Source organism: Nycticebus coucang, chromosome 4 (assembly GCF_027406575.1).
Source record: "Nycticebus coucang isolate mNycCou1 chromosome 4, mNycCou1.pri, whole genome shotgun sequence".
Lineage (NCBI taxonomy): Eukaryota > Metazoa > Chordata > Mammalia > Primates > Lorisidae > Nycticebus > Nycticebus coucang.
Window position 1 is genome coordinate 67,146,765 of NC_069783.1, and position 18,202 is coordinate 67,164,966.

The 18,202-nt window shown below is 38.6% G+C and overlaps 1 protein-coding gene across 12 annotated transcripts in view; it reads left to right on the forward strand.

The window, feature by feature from the left end:
• The window catches only part of APLF (aprataxin and PNKP like factor), a 110,987-nt gene that overhangs the window by 39,383 nt on the left and 53,402 nt on the right, over positions 1 to 18,202 (forward strand). For all 12 annotated transcript variants that reach the window (XM_053589043.1, XM_053589042.1, XM_053589035.1 and 9 more), the window contains one exon: positions 6,406 to 6,761. In XM_053589043.1, the coding sequence (XP_053445018.1) occupies positions 6,406 to 6,761 (356 nt within the window). The remainder of the gene's footprint in view (positions 1 to 6,405; positions 6,762 to 18,202) is intronic.

Here is an 18,202-nt window from a genome sequence, read left to right on the forward strand (position 1 = left end):
GATGCTGCACTCAGTTGATTGGTCTTAGTAGAGTGTACACTTAGTAGAGTATCACTCAGCTCCTGGGGGTGAGAGCTGTGCTGGGAGGGAGGATTACTTGAGCCCAGGAATTGCAGGCCAGCCTGGGCATCAAAGTAAGACTATGTCTCTAAAAATGGGAGGGGCTTGCAGGAGTGGGTTCACATACTCTTGCTCTTCTGCCATGTGAGGATACAACATGCCACCTTCCCCCTTGTAAGTATACAGTGAGAAGATCAACACCAGATGTTTCTGTCTTGATCTTGGACTTCCCAGACCCCGGAACTGTGAAAGAATACATTTTTGTTCATTATAAATTTCCCTGTTTGTGATATTCTGTTGTAGCGTCTTAAGACAAAGGACTATCTTATTTCCTTTGTATCATCTAATGAGAACTCTATGGAACATGACAGAAGGAAGCATAACTGAAACAACTTAAGAAATACAGTTTTGTAAAACGTATCAGCTGTCTGTTGCTGTAAAACAAGCTACCTCAACACTTAGTGCCTTAACACAACAATGATTAATTATGTTTTATATTTCCTTAGTTGGCCAGGCTCATTTGGGCAATTCTTTTATGACATCTCTTTGGTGTCAGTGGGGCTGCATTGGGTTGGGAGCTTAGCTGAGGCTAAAGCATCCAGGATGGCTTTATTCATATGAATGGTGCCCCAGGAAAGGTTGATGGAATGGCTGAGGACTGGCTAAACCTCCCTGCCTCTACTTACCATCAAGCAGTCTAGACTGATCATATTTACCTGACAGCTGGATCCCAATAGTGTGAAAGGAGGAGCTGCCAACTCTTCTAAGGCTGAGGACTGGAGCTGGTGTAGTGTCACTATTGCTGAATTCTTTTGGTCAGAGCAAGTTCCCAAGTCCCAGGCATCTGGCAGTGTGAGATGAGGGTGAGGATGGCAGTGGAACCAGTTTGTAAAGAGAGGAACTTGAAATGATTTCAGCCACAGGGATAACTGGAAGTTCCCTGGAGGAGAGATTGAAGGGAATGAGATGAAAGACTGAGAGATGAGGGACGAGATTATGGCATTAATTCAGTCAAGAAATAAAGAACATCTGACACGTGGCAGTGACTGGTAAGGATGACAAGAAGGCACTGGATTATAAAAATATTTAGGAAGCAAAATTGTAATCTTTGTTGCTTAGCTCTGGGGAGAGAGGGGAAGAAGGAGTGAAAGACTTCCAAATACCTGTCTAGGATGAATGGCTGGATTATGTTGGCAGAACCTATGACAGAATACAGGGGCAGAATTTCAGTTTCGATGTTTTGAGTTTAGGTGCACAGAATATTGAGGAAGAAGTGTTTTAGCTAGTCATTGAAAATATGAGTTTGAAACTTAGGAGTGCAATTGGAGCTGGAGGTTAGGTCTTTTTTAGTTTTTAGTATATTGGAGCTAATGGGATTGATGCAGGACTTAGAAGGTAATTTATCAGCACAGACATTCTTGGCAGGGGATAGTTCAGAAACAACAACAAATTACTTCATTGAACTTGTATTAGATGGAAGTTCTTTCTTTCTCCTTGTAGTATAGTAAAACTTCAGATATTTGAGGGGAGAAGAAAGAACTAGTTGGACAAGTTAATCGGATATTTTATACCTTTAATTCCTACCTTCTTCAAAAACCAAGGTCACCTTCCACCTTCCACCTTCCTTGCTGCTTTTAGATCCCTGAGGTCTCTAACATGTATTTCTGCACTTAAAGGGATCTGGCCACCATAATCCTTCACATTTTTATCTAATCTAAGAAATAAGCTATGTGGAATGCTTAGGAGTTACAGACCTCTCTGTTCTCTCCTGCTTCTTCCAGGTACAGAGCACCTTCTGTCTTTCATGTTCCCTCTCTCACCCATTCTGTGACTTGCTGTCGCTCATGAGCAAATTGTATTGGCACAGAGCAAATTTATGTCTCCGCAAGCACAAATTATTGCCCAACTAGTAATGGGTTTTGGGGGTCATTTATAAATAATTGAAACCATGAATGTTAAATTCTTGAAAGCTAAGGGTCTACTGTATATCAATATTTCATGGAGTTCCATAAAAAGCATTAAGAATTCTAGCTTTTGTGCCTCTTAAAATATATTTGAGAACCTCTGATCCATAGTATTGATAGTAGTGACTTTAACATTCTTTTCTCTTTTAGAATAAATTAACACATTAAATGTACTCCTTGTGAGGATTTTTTTTTTTTTTTTTTGTAGAGACCAAGTCTCACTTTACTGCCCTCAGTAGAGTGCCATGACCTCACACAGCTCACAGCAACCTCCAGCTCTTGGGCTTATGTGATTCTCTTGCCTCAGCCTCCCGAGCAGCTGGGACTACAGGCACCCGCCACAACGCCCGGCTATTTTTTTTTGTTGTTGTTGCAGTTTGGCCGGGGCTGGGTTTGAACCCACCACCCTCGGCATATGGGGCCGGTGCCCTACTCACTGAGCCACAGGCGCCGCCCCCTTGTGAGGATTTTTAAAATGCAAAATAATACATGGTTATTGTCAAAAATAGAATATTCAGAAGCATGTAAAGAGTAAAAAAACCTCAGTTTGCCTCATCTTTCTATCCCATTGTCTTACTAATATTTTGGTTTCTATCTTAAACATTTTTATTTGGATTTACACAAGTAAATGTACACATAGTTTTTAAAAAGTTAAATAGCATCAGGGCGGCGCCTGGGGCTCAAAGGAGTATGGCGCTGGCCCCATATGCTGGAGGAGGCGGGTTCAAACCCAGCCTTGGCCAAAAACTGCAAAAAAGAAAAGTTAAATAGCATCACAGTATATTCTTATTTAATTAAAAACATCCTTAGATACATCATTATTATTTAAATGTTGCATAATGATACATACTAAGAACATTTAACCACTTCCCCCTAGTTGTGTCATTTTTTAAAAATTGGAAACAGTCTCTGTTGCCCAGGCTTGAGTGGTACAGTGGCATCATCATAGCTTACTACAGTCTCAAATTCTTAGGCCCAGGCAATCCTCCTGCCTCAGTCCACCCCCATCCCTGCTCCCACCCCAAGTAGCTCAGACTATAGGTGTGCACCACTATATCCAGCCAATTTTTCTGTGTTTTGCAGAGATGGAGTCTCACTATGTTGCTCAGGCTGGTTTCAAACTCCTGGCTTCAAGTGATCCTCCTGCCTCAACCTCCTAAAGTGCAGGATTATGGTTAGAAGGCATAGCACCCAGGCTGGAGTGATCAGAGCTCACTATAACCTTGAACTCACTATAAATCCTGAACTCAAACTGTCCTTCCACCTCAGCCTCCTGAGTGGCTGGGACTATAGGCATGTGCCACTATGCCTGGCTAATTTTTTTTTTTTTTCAATTTTTTGTAGAGACAGGATGTTGCTTGCTGCCTTAGCTGGTCTTGAACTCCTTGCCTCATGTGATACTCCTGCTTCAGCCACCCACCTAAAGCACTGAGACAACAGGTGTGAGCCACTGTGCCTGGCCTCTCTCTAGTGTGAGTGTGATGGATATTGAGTGGGATCGTTTCCCTGTTGTCCCCAAGCTGCTACTGAGGCCCAAAGCTGGGGACAAAAGTACTGAATACGAGTATTCCATATTCGAAAGGAGCTGCTAGCACTAAGGACCAGCCCTTTCCCTGCAGGGCTTATTGAAAGATCTAAGTAGTGTTTGCCATCCCACTCCCAGACTTTGTACAGAAGGCTTTAAGGCTTAGAAGAAGGCTGTGTTTGTAAGGAGTGTTAGGGTGGAAAGCTCAGTAGGTACTCCTTGAGGGATGAAAAAATAATTTTTCTAGACCAAGATTAGGATATAAAAGTATAAGTTTATTTTATGTTTTAGATCAGCAGTTCTCAACCTGTGGGTTGCGACCCCATTGTAACAATGAAAATACATGGTGGCATTAGGAAGGTTGACAACCACTGTTTTAAAAGGAGAAAGGGAACGAGAGGGGAAGAGAGTGGGGAGAGAGAGAAAAGAGAGATGGCATGATATACCAAAGAAAGAAAGAATAAAAGAATGCCTACAGCTGAGGTCAAATGCTGAATTTGCTGAATTTAAGGGGCACAAAGATAAAAGATAACTGCAGTCAAATTCACTAGGTATCGTGGATGTGAATTTTGTTTCTGTTTTTCTCCTAGTGAGGTTGGAGGTCTGACTTTTTACATGTGTTTCTGATGCTGAAGCCATATGTACACAGCCCCATTGTTCAGTCAGGGACAACTTGGAGCCCTTAATAGGAACAAATTCTAGAAGACAAAGGAGCTGGTGAAAGTGAAGAGAAGAATTGACATTTTCTTTCTGTTTGTTTTTTCAGTTGTTTGTGAAAAAGGAACTTCAGGATGGGTAGAGGAGGAGCTGCTAGGTAGAGAAAGAGCAAGAGAGATTGATTTTAGTCCTTACTGAAAGACTGTGAGTTAATAACTACTGCCATTTCATTATAAAGACTGGCCATACTTATAAAGGGGAAATTATTGCCTCTTTTTCTAAAATCAAGAGAGGAGTACACTCTTAGAGAATTACTTATAAAGCCTGGAAATGCCAACAGGAGCAAGACACTGGCATTTTATTGGACATCTGCTTAGCCAGTGGATTTGCTGTCCTACCCTATTGCTATCTGAATAAGGAAAAAGAAAATTGGGGAGGGGTGACCCAGTAGGAGACTGTCAAGTAGGGAAGTGGGTCAGGATTGCCCATTCCCACTCTAGAGTTCCAGTCATTGCCATGTGCCAGTTGGTCCTATCGTGGAGGGGGAGAAGATTGGGGTGCAGGGGAGGAGCTTAGGAGCAAAGAGTATGTATTTTAAAAGGATGCAGCATGAATGCCTCTAGCCAGAATCTCTCTCTGCTGAGTCCTTGGTATCAGAGATTCTAGGAATGAATCCACAGACCACCAAGTAAGCGAAAGGACAGATTTTATTGATAGATAGATAAGCAAAAGAGGGAGATGGAACCGCCAGCAGCAGAGGGGGACCCAGGTGGGGATCCTTTTGGGCCTTCAGCATAGGGATTTAAATACTGCTTTTCCTTTCCTGTGGGGTTTTGGGGAGATGGAATGTACATCTGGAATATGTCATAACTGTTTGGTGCCGGAAGCCTGTGGGCAGAAGTTAACTCTAAAATTGCCATAGTCAGTCCTTGCTGTAAGTGAGCTCTTCTCTGGGCCAGGAGCGACAGTAGGGCATGTTCCCTGCTCCTGAAGAGGTAGCCCCGAAGAGGGACTAGTCAGGTTGGCTTTTGTGAGCTTATTTGTGTTCAGAGAATACGACCTACAAAGAGCCTATTTGTGCCTAGAGAATAGGGGTCTGAACCTGAGGCTGCTCAGGCCTAGAAAATGGAGGGGTCCCTGTCCAGTCCTGAGCAGGGGAACCCTGTGTCACCACTAGCAGAGGGTCAGCTGTAAGAGATAGCCAAATGATTGCTTTTCACATAAGTTATCGGTTACTATGCAAGAACCATGCTAGGTTCTGTTTGCAAAGTCTTTAGTCAGTTTAGATAACATTTTAAAATTATATATTATGCAACTTAAAAAAATAAAATATATCAAAACATGTAAGTAATTAGTATAAAAAAAAGTCATGCTAATGACAAGAAATTTAAGCTATTTAATATATTATTATTAAGAGCAACTTTTATTAGATGGCAGCCACCATACATGAGACTTTAGTTATAACTGGGAGTGAACATTAATGTTAATCTGGTATGTTGTCATCACATCCTAGAAATGGTTACCAGGAGGCCTGGGGTTTATCTTAGCTAATGTTTCTACTCCTCAGTAGAAGAATATATATTAAGTGGTCATTTCTAACTGGATAACACTAAGCTTACTTTTAAATTGTACAATGTGCTGATTTCATATACAATTTGGAATGCTTATATCATACTGGTTAAGTTATCCCTCGCCTCATTTACTTAATTATTATAAAATGTGTTAAAACATTTATGGTGGAATAGTTTTAACATTTAGCTATAGAATAACACAGCCATATTTAGAGGGTAGAAATAAAATATTGCAGTAATTTATAGGAAATTACAAGGGATTGTGCATGTTAAAACCATGCCATATTATGTGATATGATATTTAAGGATTGTTGGGAAAATTATATTCAAAAGTAAGTAAATGACTTCTTATGTTTCATTTTTTTTTGGTTATTTTTCACTGAATGTCATTGTCATAAATTTATTTTCTAATATCTGAAAATGGTTTATCAGTTATTAAACTAGAGACAGAGAAAATAGTGATATTTGTAGTAACTTTAATATGTTGATCTTAAAGTTTTAAAGATTTACATATTACACAGATCTTTAAGTTTCATGGTTTTTGTACTCATATATATATTATATATATAAATATATATATTTAAAAGTGTTTCATGTATTTCTGGTTTTTTTCATACTCATTTTATAGGAAATGCCACAATCAGCTTCTTCAATTACATTAAGTAACACAGAAATGAATAATATGAAGACTAATACACAGAGAAGTGAAATTCCAATAGAGGAACTTGATAAGGTTTCTGAACATAAAATGATCACTACAGGCACACCAAGTAAAGACGATGGGGTAGTAAGCTGTTCTGAGAGTTGTTCAAGTGCCCAAGACAAGTCATTCTGGGATAAGACTCAAGGATCTCATCCTGAGTCTAGTTCTGATTGCTCCAAGTCTGAAACTTTGCCTGCAAAGTCAACTGATTCAGTTCTGCAAGGATGTAAAGAAAACCAGGTCAAGAGGACATCCTGCATATATGGTGCTAACTGCTACAGGTAAAGTAAAATTACAGGTAGCATATCCTTCCATTATTTCAATAGCATGTAGCAATGTAGATATATGTGATAGTATATTTAAAAACCTAATAAAACCCATCAGCCGAAAGGTTAGAGCTTTAACGTGTTTCTGCTGATTTGCACTTTCTCAGTGCCCATTGTAGAAAATACTACCAGAGGCTTTTATGATACTGTGGGGAATTATATGTAGACATGCTGACTAATGTAAGGATCTGCATATTGGGGAATCCAGACTTGAAAATTGAATCCTTCAGACCTAACTACCATTTACTTAATCTCTTATTGGGTATTAGAGAGATGCTATCATACATCATTGCTGTGTATAGTATAGCTATTAAGATAATTTTAGGTTGTGTTTATGTATCTTATTATGCTTGTGTATTTTTCTTTATATTTTTCTAATGGGGCTTTGACTCAGTGTGAAACTTTGAAAACACCTAAATTCATTGGTTGATCCTATACTTACATCATTTAATTACTTTGTAGTATATTTTCTAATTTTATATTTTGTGAATTTAAATTATAACCTCTAAAAAACTATAATCTCTTAGTTTTGAGCTATACTTTATATAATGTTTCTGGTATCCTATTTATAGTTTTGCAACCCTATTTCCGAAGTTTTTCTTTGCTATTCCAACTTCTCAAACTAAGTATCTTACTAATGCATTTTGGTAGTTTCTTGTCTTCTGTGCAATAAGGTATTTATGTCAGATATTTATGCTGTTAATTTCACATTTCCATTATTTCATTTTAAAATAAATTGCCATTGTAGCCCCTGAATAACAATATTCTTCAGATTCAGCAGTTCTACTTTATGTACTTATACACAATTTTGTCTGTTTGCAATGGCTTTAGTTCCACATCTGAATGTCATGTAAAAACTTGTAAAATAGACATGCTGTATATAAACTTTCTATTACTTTGGATTTTGAAAAATCCTATTTGGTATTCATATTAGTTTACCAAGGCTGCCATCACAAAATACCACAGTCTAGGTGGTGGCTTAACCCACAAAAATTTATGTCTGGAGGCTGGAAACCTTAGTGTAAGGTGTTGGGAAGCTTGATTTCTCCTAAGACTTCTCTCCTGGGCTTGCCGATGGTCACTTTTTCACTACATCCTTGCATAGCCTTTTCTCGGTACACATACCTCCCCAGTATCTTTTTCTCATCTTATAAGGACACTAGTCATTTTGGATTAGGCCTTACTCCTATAACCTCATTGAACCTTAATTACCTCTTTCAAGGCCCTGTCTCCTGATACTGTCATATTGGGAATTAACTCTTCAACGTAGGAAATTTGTGGGGCAAGGGGAGGAACAGTATTCAGTACTGTTGTTTGTTTTTATCAAAAATGATTAAAAGCTTTATCAAGATCATAATGAATTTACTTACTTGATAATGATGCATATTAGTTTTAATCAGTCTTAGCTTATAGTTAGCTTAAGTTGAATGTATAAACTAAATGTGGTATATACATACAGTGGGGTTTTTCTTCAGCCTTAAAATAGCAGGGAAATTCTGACATGTGCTCCTTCATGGATGAACCTTGAGGACATAAAGCTAAGTGAAATAAACTAGTCACAAAAAGACAAATATTGTGTAATTCCACTTGTAGGAGGTATCTACAATAGTTAGATTCATAGAAACAGAAATTAGAATGGTAGTTATCAGGGGTTAGCGGGAGAAACAAATTAAATTACAGTTAGCAAGGGGAGGGGAGGAGAAACAGAAATGAAAATGGTGGATATTAGGGAAAGGAGAGGTTGGGAAGGTGTTGTTTAGTAAGTATAGAGTTCCTGTTTTGCAAGATGAAAAAAATTCTAGGGGCTCTACCTAACAAAATCAAATATTTTGACCTGGTTGTTTGTATCCTCACATTTTTTTTATTTTTTCTTAAATCATAAACACATAGATCGTGTATACATTAATGCATTATGGAGTACAATGTGCTGATTTCATATAGAATTAGGAACACTTATCGCACTGGTTAATATATACCTCATCTCATTTACTTAATTATTGTGTTAAGACATTTATACCCTATACTTAATAGATCCGACATGTACTCTTGCAATAAGCACCATAGGTGTGATCCTAGTATTCACCCTCCCTCAATCTGACCTCCCCCCTCCGCTCCCATCCTCCTCTCCTCCCTCTTTCACCCTGGACCATAGCTGTGATCTATTCTTCATATGAAAGTGTGAGTGATTGTAAATTGGTTTCATAATAGTACTGAATACATGGGATATTTTTTTCTTCCATTCTTGAGATACTTTACTAAATAGGATATGTCCAGCTCCATTCATGTTAACGTAAAAGAGGTAAAGTCTTCATTTTTTAAGGCTGCATAATATTCCATGGTACACATATACCACAATTTATTAATCCATTCATGGGTTAGTGGGCACTTGGGCTTCTTCCATGACTTAGCTATTATGAATTGAGCTGCAGTGCAAATATCTGGTGCAAATATCTTTGTTATAAAGTAATTTTTGGTCTTTTGGATATACATCTAGTAGAGGAATTGCAGGATTAAACAGCAGGTCTACTTTTAGATCCCTGAGTATTTTTCATACTTCTTTCCAAAAGGGATGTATTAGCTTGCACTCCCACCAGTAGTGCAGAAGTGTTCCCTTTTCTCCACATCCACACCAACATCTGTAGTTTTGGGATTTTGTTATGTGAGCCAGGTTTATGGGAGTTAGGTGATATCTCGAAGTGGTTTTTATTTGCATTTCTCTGATGATTAAAGATGGTGAGCATTTTTCATTTGTCTGTAGGCCATGCACCTATCATCTTCAGAGAAGCTTCTATTCAAGTCCCTTGCCCACCACGAAATGGGATTACTTGTTCTTTTCTTATTAATAAGTATGCGTTCTGTGTGGATTCTGGTTATCAAACTGTTTTCAGAAGCATAACCTGCAAATATCCTCTCCCATTCTGATGGCTGTCTGCTTGCTTTACTTACTGTGATCTTGGCTGTGTAGAAGCTTTTTATTTACAAACACCAGTAATGTATTTTTGGCATTGCTTCAATTGCCCAGGGGAGAGGGGTGGTTCCTCCTCATAAAGTATTCTCCCAGGACAATTTTTTCAAGTGTTTCTCCTGCACTCTCTCCAAGGATCTTTATAGTTTCATGTCTTAATTTAAATCTTTTATCCAGTGAGAGTCAATTTTTTTAACGGTGAGAGGTTTTTAAAGGTGAGAGGTGTGGGTCCAGTTTCAGTCTTCTACAAGTTGCCAGCCAATTCTCCCTGCACCATTTATTAAATAGAGAATCATTCCTCCAATTTATATTTTTGATGGGCTTATCAAAGATCAAATGACTAAGGGTATGGGTTCATCTTTTGGTTCTCAATTCTATTCCATACATTGACCTCTCTATTTTTGTGCCAGTACCATGCTGTTTTGATCACTATAGATTGATAGTATAGTTTGAAGTCTGATAGCATGATTCCTCCTGATTTGTTTTTATTTCTGAGTAATGTCTAGGCTGTATGAGGTTTTTTTCTCGTTGCATATAAAACAAAGTACTATTTTTTCCAGATCTTTAAAGTATGACCATGGTGCTTTGATAGGGATTGCATTAAATTTGTAAATTGCTTTGGGTAATATGAACATTTTAATAATGTTGATTCTTCCCAGCCATGAGCATGGTATGTTTTTCCATTTGTTAACATGTTCAGCTATTTCTTTTCTCAGAGTTAAGTAAATTCCCAAATATTTCATCTTCTCTGCACAACTATAAAGGGAATAGAGTCCTTGACTTTTTTCGGCTTGAATATTGTTGGTATATGTAAAAGCTACTGATTTGTGAGTATTTTGTATCCTGAGATGCTACTTGTGTTCCTTGATCTGATTTTGTATCCTGAGATGCTACTGTATTCCTTGATCACGTCTAGGAGTTTTGTGGTTGAGTCCCTGGGGTTTTCCAGGTATAAAATCACATCATCAGTGAAGAGTGAAAGTTTGATCTCCTCTGACCCTATTTGTATACCCTTGATCACCTTCTCTTGCCTGATTGCAATAGCTAAGGCTTCCATTGCAATGTTAAAAAGCAGAGGAGACAATGGACAACCTTGTCTGGTTCCTAATCTGAGTGGAAATGTTTTCAGTTTTATTCCATTCAATATGATATTGGCTGTTTGCTGTAGATGGCCTCTATGAGTTTAAGAAAAGTCCCTTCTATACCTGTTTTCTTAAGTGTTTTGATCAAGAAAGGATGCTAGATATTGTCAAAAGCTTTTTCTTCATCTATTGAGAGAATCATATGGTCGTGTGTTTTTTTTTTTTTAGTTTGTTTATGTGATGTATTACTTTTATAGATTTATGTATATAGAACCAACCTTGAGACCCTGGAATAAAACCCACTTGGTCAGGGTGTATAATTTGTTTGATAATGTTGCTGGACTCTGTTTGCTAGGATCTTATTGAATATTTTTGTATCTATGTTCATTAAAAATATTAGTCTATAATTTTCTTTTCTGTTGGGTCTTTTCCTGGTTTGGGGATCAAGGTGATATTTGCTTCATAGAATGTTTTAGGAAGTATTCCTTCTTTTCGATGTTTTGGAAAGGGTACTAGTTCCTTTTTAAAGGTTTGGTAGAATTCTGATGTGAAGCCATCTGGTCCCGGACTCTTCTTTTTTGGGAGATTTCATACAGTTGATTCTATTTCAGTACTTGATATAGGTCTATTCAGCATTTCCAATTCTGACTAAGTTTAGGAAGTTGGTGTGCTTCCAAGTATTGGTCCATTTCTTTCAGATTTTCATATTTCTGAGGATTAAGTTTTTTATATTATTCATTAAGGATTCTTTAAATTTCTGAGGTGTCTGTTGTAATTTTGTATTTGTCATTTCTGATGGATGATAATGGGGACTTTAATTTTCTATTTTTGGTTAGGTTGGCCAAAGGTTTATCAATTTTGTTGAATTTTTCAAAAAACCAACTTTTTGATTTATTGATGTTTTGAATAATTCTTTTGTTTTTAATTTTGTTTAATTGTGGTCCAATTTTAGTTATTTCTTTTCTTCTGCTGGGTTTGGGGTTGGAATGTTCTTCCTTTTCCAGTTGCTTAAGATGTCCTATTAAGTTACTGACTTCCTCTCTTTTTGTTCTGTTGAGGAAGGCTTATAACACTACAAATTTCCCTCTTAGTAAAAGGCGAAAGATTTGTGCGATCTGAAGAGAAACCAGAGTATAAAAATTTCCCTCTTAGGACTGCCTTTGCAGTATCCCATTGGTTCTGATAACTCATGTTTTCATTATTGTTTTCTCCAAAAATTTGGCAATTTCCTTCTTAATCTCTTTATTTTTTTATTTTATTTTTTCTTATTATTAACTCATAGCTGTGTACATTAATGCAATCATGGGGCACCATACTCTGGTTTTATAGACCGTTTGACACATTTTCATCACACTGGTTAACATAGCCTTCTTGGCATTTTCTTAGTTATTGTGTTAAGACATTTATATTCTACATTTACTAAGTTTCACATGTACCCTTGTAAGATGCACCGCAGGTGTAATCCCACCAATCACTCTCCCTCCACCCATCCTCCCCCTCCCTCCCCTCCCTCTCTACCTTCCCCATATTCTTAGGTTATAACTGGGTTATAGCTTTCATGTGAAAGCCATAAATTAGTTTCATAGTAGGGCTGAGTACATTAGATACATTTTCTTCCATTCTTGAGATACTTTACTAAGAAGAATATGTTCCAGCTCTATCCATGTAAACGTGAAAGAGGTAAAGTCTCCATCTTTTTTAAGTCTGCATAATATTCCATGCTGTACATATACCATAATTTATTGATCCATTTGTGGATCGATGGGCACTTGGGCTTTTTCCATGACTTAGCAATTATGAATTGGGCTGCAATAAACATTCTGGTACAAATATCTTTGTTATAATGTGATTTTTGGTCTTCTGGGTATATACCTAGTAGAGGAATTATAGGATTGAATGGCAGATCTATTTTTAGATCTCTAAGTGTTATCCATACATTTTTCCACAAGGAACATATTAATTTGCTTTCCCACCAGCAGTGTAGAAATGTTCCCTTTTTTCCACATCTACGCCAGCATCCCTGGTCTTGGGATTTTGTGATATGGGATAATCTTACTGGAGTTAGATGATATCTCAAAGTAGTTTTGATTTGCGTTTCTCTGATGATTAAAGGTGATGAGCATTTTTTCATATGTCTGTAGACTGTGCGCCTGTCTTCTTCAGAGAAGTTTCTCTTTAAGTCCCTTGCCCAGCCTGCGATGGGATCAGTTGTTCTTTTCTTGCTTATACGTTTGAGTTCTCTGTGGATTCTGGTTATTAAACCTTTGTCCGAGACATAACCTGCAAATATCTTCTTCCATTCTGAGGGCTGTTTGCTTGCGTTACTTACTGTGTTCTTGGCTGTGCAGAAGCTTTTTAGTGTGATCAGGTCCCAGTAGTGTATTTTTGAAGCTGCTTCAATTGCTTGGGGTGTCCTCCTCATAAAATACTCTGCCAGACTGATTTCTTCAAGGGTTTTCCCTTCACTCTCTTCTAGTATTTTTATAGTTTCATGTCTTAAGTTTAAATCTTTTATCCAGTGAGAGTCTATCTTAATTAATGGTGAAAGGTGTGGGTCCAATTTCAGTCTTCTACAGGTTGGCAGCCAGTTCACCCAGCACCATTTGTTAAATAGGGAATCTTTTCCCCACTGAATGTTTTTAATTGGCTTGTCAAAGATCAAATAACGGTAAGTAGCTGGATTCATCTCTTGGTTCTCTATTCTGTTCCAGACATCTACTTCTCTGTTTTTGTGCCAGTATCATCCTGTTTTAATCACTATCGATTTATAGTATAGTCTGAGGTCTGGTAGCATGATTCCTCCTGCTTTGTTCTTATTTCTGAGTAATGTCTTGGCTATTCGAGGTTTTTTTCTGATTCCATAAAAAACGAAGTATTATTTTTTTCAGGATCTTTAAAGTATAACAGTGGAGCTTTAATAGGGATTGCATTAAAATTGTATATTGCTTTGGGAAGTATGGACATTTTAACAAATGTCGATTCTTCCCAGCCATGAGCATGGTATGTTTTCCCATTTGTTAACATTTTCAGCTATTTCTTTTCTTAGAGTTTCATAGTTCTCATTATAGAGATCTTTCATGTCCTTTGTTAGATAAACTCCCAAATATTTCATCTTCTTTGGCAGTACTGTGAATGGAATAGAGTCCTTAACTGTTTTTTCAGCTTGATTATTGTTGGTATATATAAAGGCTACCGATTTATGAATGTTGATTTTGTAACCCGAGACGCTGCTGTATTCCTTGATCACTTCTAAGAGTTTTGTAGTAGAATCCCTGGTGTTTTCCAGATATACAATCATATCATCTGCAAAGACCGAAAGTTTGACATCTTCTGCCCCTATACGGAGGATACCCTTGATCGCTTTTTCTTACCTAATTGCTATGGCTAAAACTTCCATTATAATGTTAAATAGCAGTGGAGACAATGGGCAGCCTTGTCTGGTTCCTGATCTGAGTGGAAATGATTTCAATTTAACTCCATTCAATACGATATTGGCTGTGGGTTTGCTGTAGATGGCCTCTATCAGTTTAAGAAATGTCCCTTCTATACCAATTTTCTTAAGTGTTCTGATCATGAAGGGATGCTGGATATTATCAAAAGCTTTTTCTGCATCAATTGAGGAATCGTATGGTCTTTGTTTTTTAATTTGTTCATGTGCTGAATTATACTTACAAATTTACGTATATTTGTACGTAAATCCCAGCCTTGAGACCCTGGGATAAAATCGAGTTGGTCATGATGTATGATTTGTTTGATATGTTGCTGGATTCTGTTTGTTAGGATCTTGTTGAATATTTTTGCATCTATATTCATTAGTGATATTAGGATTTTTTGAATTTCTGAGGGGTCTGTTGTTATTTAGTCTTTGTCGTTTCTGCTTGATGAAATTAGAGACTTTACTCTTTTTTTCCCACTTAGGTTAGCCAAAGATTTATCTATTTTATTGACCTTTTCAAAAAGCCAACTTTTGATTTATTGATCTGTTGTATAACTCTTTTGTTTTCAATTTCCTTTAATTCTGAGCTAATTTTGGTTATTTCTTTTCTTCTACTGGGTTTGGAGTTGGAATGTTCTTCTTTTTCCAGTTGCTTGAGATGTCCCATTAAATTGTTAACTTCCTCTCTTTTCTGTTCTCTTGAGAAAGGCTTGCAGTGCTATAAATTTCCCTCTTAGGACTGCCTTGCCATATCCCAGGGTTCTGATAATTGGTGTCTTCATTGTCGTTTTGTTCCAAAAATTTGACAATTTCCTTCTTAATCTCATCTCTTACCCAGCTATCATTCAGCATAAGGTTATTTAACTTCCATGTTTTTGTATGAGTATGCAGATTCCTCTTGTTACTGAGTTCAACTTTTATTCCATGGTGGTCCAAGAAGATGCAAGGAATAATTTCTATTCCTTTAAATTTACTGAGGTTTGAGTTGTGACCTGAGATGTGATCGATTTTGGAGTATGTTCCATGGGGTGATGAGAAGGTATGTGTATTCAGTTTTGTTGGGATGAAATGTTCTGTAGATGTCTGCTACATCCAAATGTTGGCTTGTTAGGTTTAAGTCTAAAATTTCTTTGCTCAGCCTCTTATTGGAGGATCTACCCAACACTGCCAAAGGAGTGTTGAAATCTCTGACTATTATGGAGCTGGAGGAAATCAAGTTGCTCATGTCTGTTAGAGTTTCTCTTATAAATTGAACTGTGTTCTGGTTGGGTGCATAAATATTAATAATTGAAATCTCATCATACTGAGTATTACCCTTAATAAATATGAAGTGACCATTCTTATCCTTCCTTACTTTTGTTGGTTTAAAGCCTATTATGTCTGCAAATAGATGCAACACCTGCTTTTTTCTGATTACCATTTGCCTGAAATATGGATGACCATCCTTTCACCCTGAGTCTATATTTATCTTTTAAAGTAAGATGTGACTCTTGTATGTGGCAAATACCTGGCCTGAGTTTTTGTATCCAGTCAGCTAACCTGTGCCTCTTTAGAGGACAGTTTAAGCTGTTCACATTAATGGAGAATATTGATAAGTCTGGTAAAATTTTGGGTATCGAGTTTTTCAAAAGTTCATTTTTAATCCTTTCACCACTGTGGAAGTTGGAGTTTGATCAAAAGTTTCTGAGTGAGTTTACTTTTGTGGTAGATGAATGGGCTGGTCATTATGGAGGATAGGTCTGAGAATATCCTGAAGAGCTGGTTTGGTTATGGAAAATTTCTTCAACATATGAATGTCATTAAAGTATTTAATTTCTCCATCATAAATGAAACTCAGTTTAGCCGGATACAGGATCCAGGGTTGAAAGTTACTTTGCTTTAGGAGATTAAAAGCCGATGACCACCCTCTTCTGGCTTGAAAAGTTTAAGCAGAGAGATCTGCAGTCATTCTAATATTCTTCTCTTTATAAGTAATGGATTTCTTACGTCTGGCTGCTTTCAGAATTTTCTACTTCATATTAACTTTAGTGAAGTTAAGTATGATATGAATGGGATCTTCAGTTACATCTGCCATATCTTTCCTTGGGGGTGTTGATCCATTCTGGTTATTCATGTTACCAGAGTTTTTCCGTTGATTCTGCCCCATGATTATTTTACACCGTTTGATTTTTCCCCTGGAGCTTTGTCGAGGACCTGTACAGTGCTATGGCCTGTGGAACTGGGGACCTGTTTGTTGGGGCTAAGTGGTTCTGTCTTGTTTTCAACTGGTCTCTGTCCGACCCTAGTGAAACAGTTACTCTTAGTTGAAGTCTCAGCTGTGGATAAATACCAGCAATTAAGTCACCCCACCCCTCACAGGCAACAATTGGAAAGGAAAATCAAACTTTCCTACAACCATACACCCAGGGCACCACTTGAATAGTGCTCAGGTGATTGGTTCAGTTCAAAAGCTCCAAATCAATTGTCTCAGTCAGCACTTCTCTCAGGTGGGAGAGTTTAAATGGTCTCTGGCAACTGGATGGTAGGGGTCTGGTGACAACGGTCCTCCGTGAAGTCAGGAGGACCCACCCAGCAAATAGATTAGTCTGGGAAGGTGGATGCCTCCTTCCCCACCTTGCACCTCTGTCACACCCAGTCACTGGTACCCCGGCAGTTGCCTGTAATGAACAGATACTCCAGGTGTTTGCACCTGCCTGAATCACAAGGAAATCTATATTTGGTCAGCCGGGCCGCTGCGCTCTGCCTCTATCCAGCAGGGGGAGGTGAGGCCTGACAACCTCGGGCGCTTGATGGAGGCTGAGGGATGTTCACTCAGTTCCAGCCCCGCCCCTGATTGATGTTACTGACAGGAAAGAAGAGAACAACTTTGAGGGAATTCGTTTCTGTCCCTGCTAAATTCCCCTGCAATAGAGAGGCTGTTTTCAGTTCTCAGAGCCTGTGTCTCAGGCCCTGTCTTTGCTCCAGGTTTGTATTAGCTTAGCTGTCAGTTCTAGCCTCCTGCCTTCCTTTGTCTATAGGCTGATGATCCCCTGAGTGCCAGGTGTGTCTTGGGCTCAGTAAAGCGGTCCTCTGTGTCAGCCCTTCCCTGGGAATTTCCTGGCTCTGCGCATGTGTTTTCTAGTCCCTGTGCTCCACCCAGGTCGGTACCAGCTCAGGCAAACCCTTTACTCACGGGGCCTTTGTTTCAGTCCCAGATCTGTTCCGTGGTGTTTGCCACCTGAGGAGATGACCGGCCTCCTCTGGTTGCCCAGGGAGACAGGGGTTGTGGCTTCGGAATATCTGGGAGTGAGTGAGCCCTATTGTTGCCAAAAACGGCTGGTGCTCTGCACCTCGGGGCACTGTCACTCACATGTGGTTTCCTCTCAGCCGACTATCCTCTCCTCACTTGCATGCCACAGAATCAGCACCGATCAGCTGCAGTCTAGGCCCTGTCCACACCCCTTGAGAATTCACCCAAGAATCTGTACTCTTGGGGGACAGGCCCCCAGACCTCTGAGTGAGAGTGGAGGGGAGTGCTGGGAGCTCAGAATTGCAGGTAGAGAATATATACAGTTTTATACAGTTTTAAGCCTGGCAGGAGAATGCCGTGGCACCCCAGTAGGGGAGGTAGGTCCAGTTTTTAGAGGGTCTCTCCTGTGGAGTGTAGTGGGAGGACCTTTGAACTCTGCTTATTTGTTTGTGGGGTACTCAGAGCCATTCTCATGGGGGAGGGGACTCCCTTCTGCTGGGTGATGGATTTTGTACCTTTTGTTTGTATCCTTCGGGTCGCAGTTCGCCTCAGCGGGATTTATGTGTGTTCTTGAACCTTCTGTCTTGGTTTTACATTAGGTTTTAAACTAACAAAAGTATGGAAAAACAAGAATGGTCACTTTAAATTCGTTAAGGGAAACATTCAACATGATAAGATGTCAAT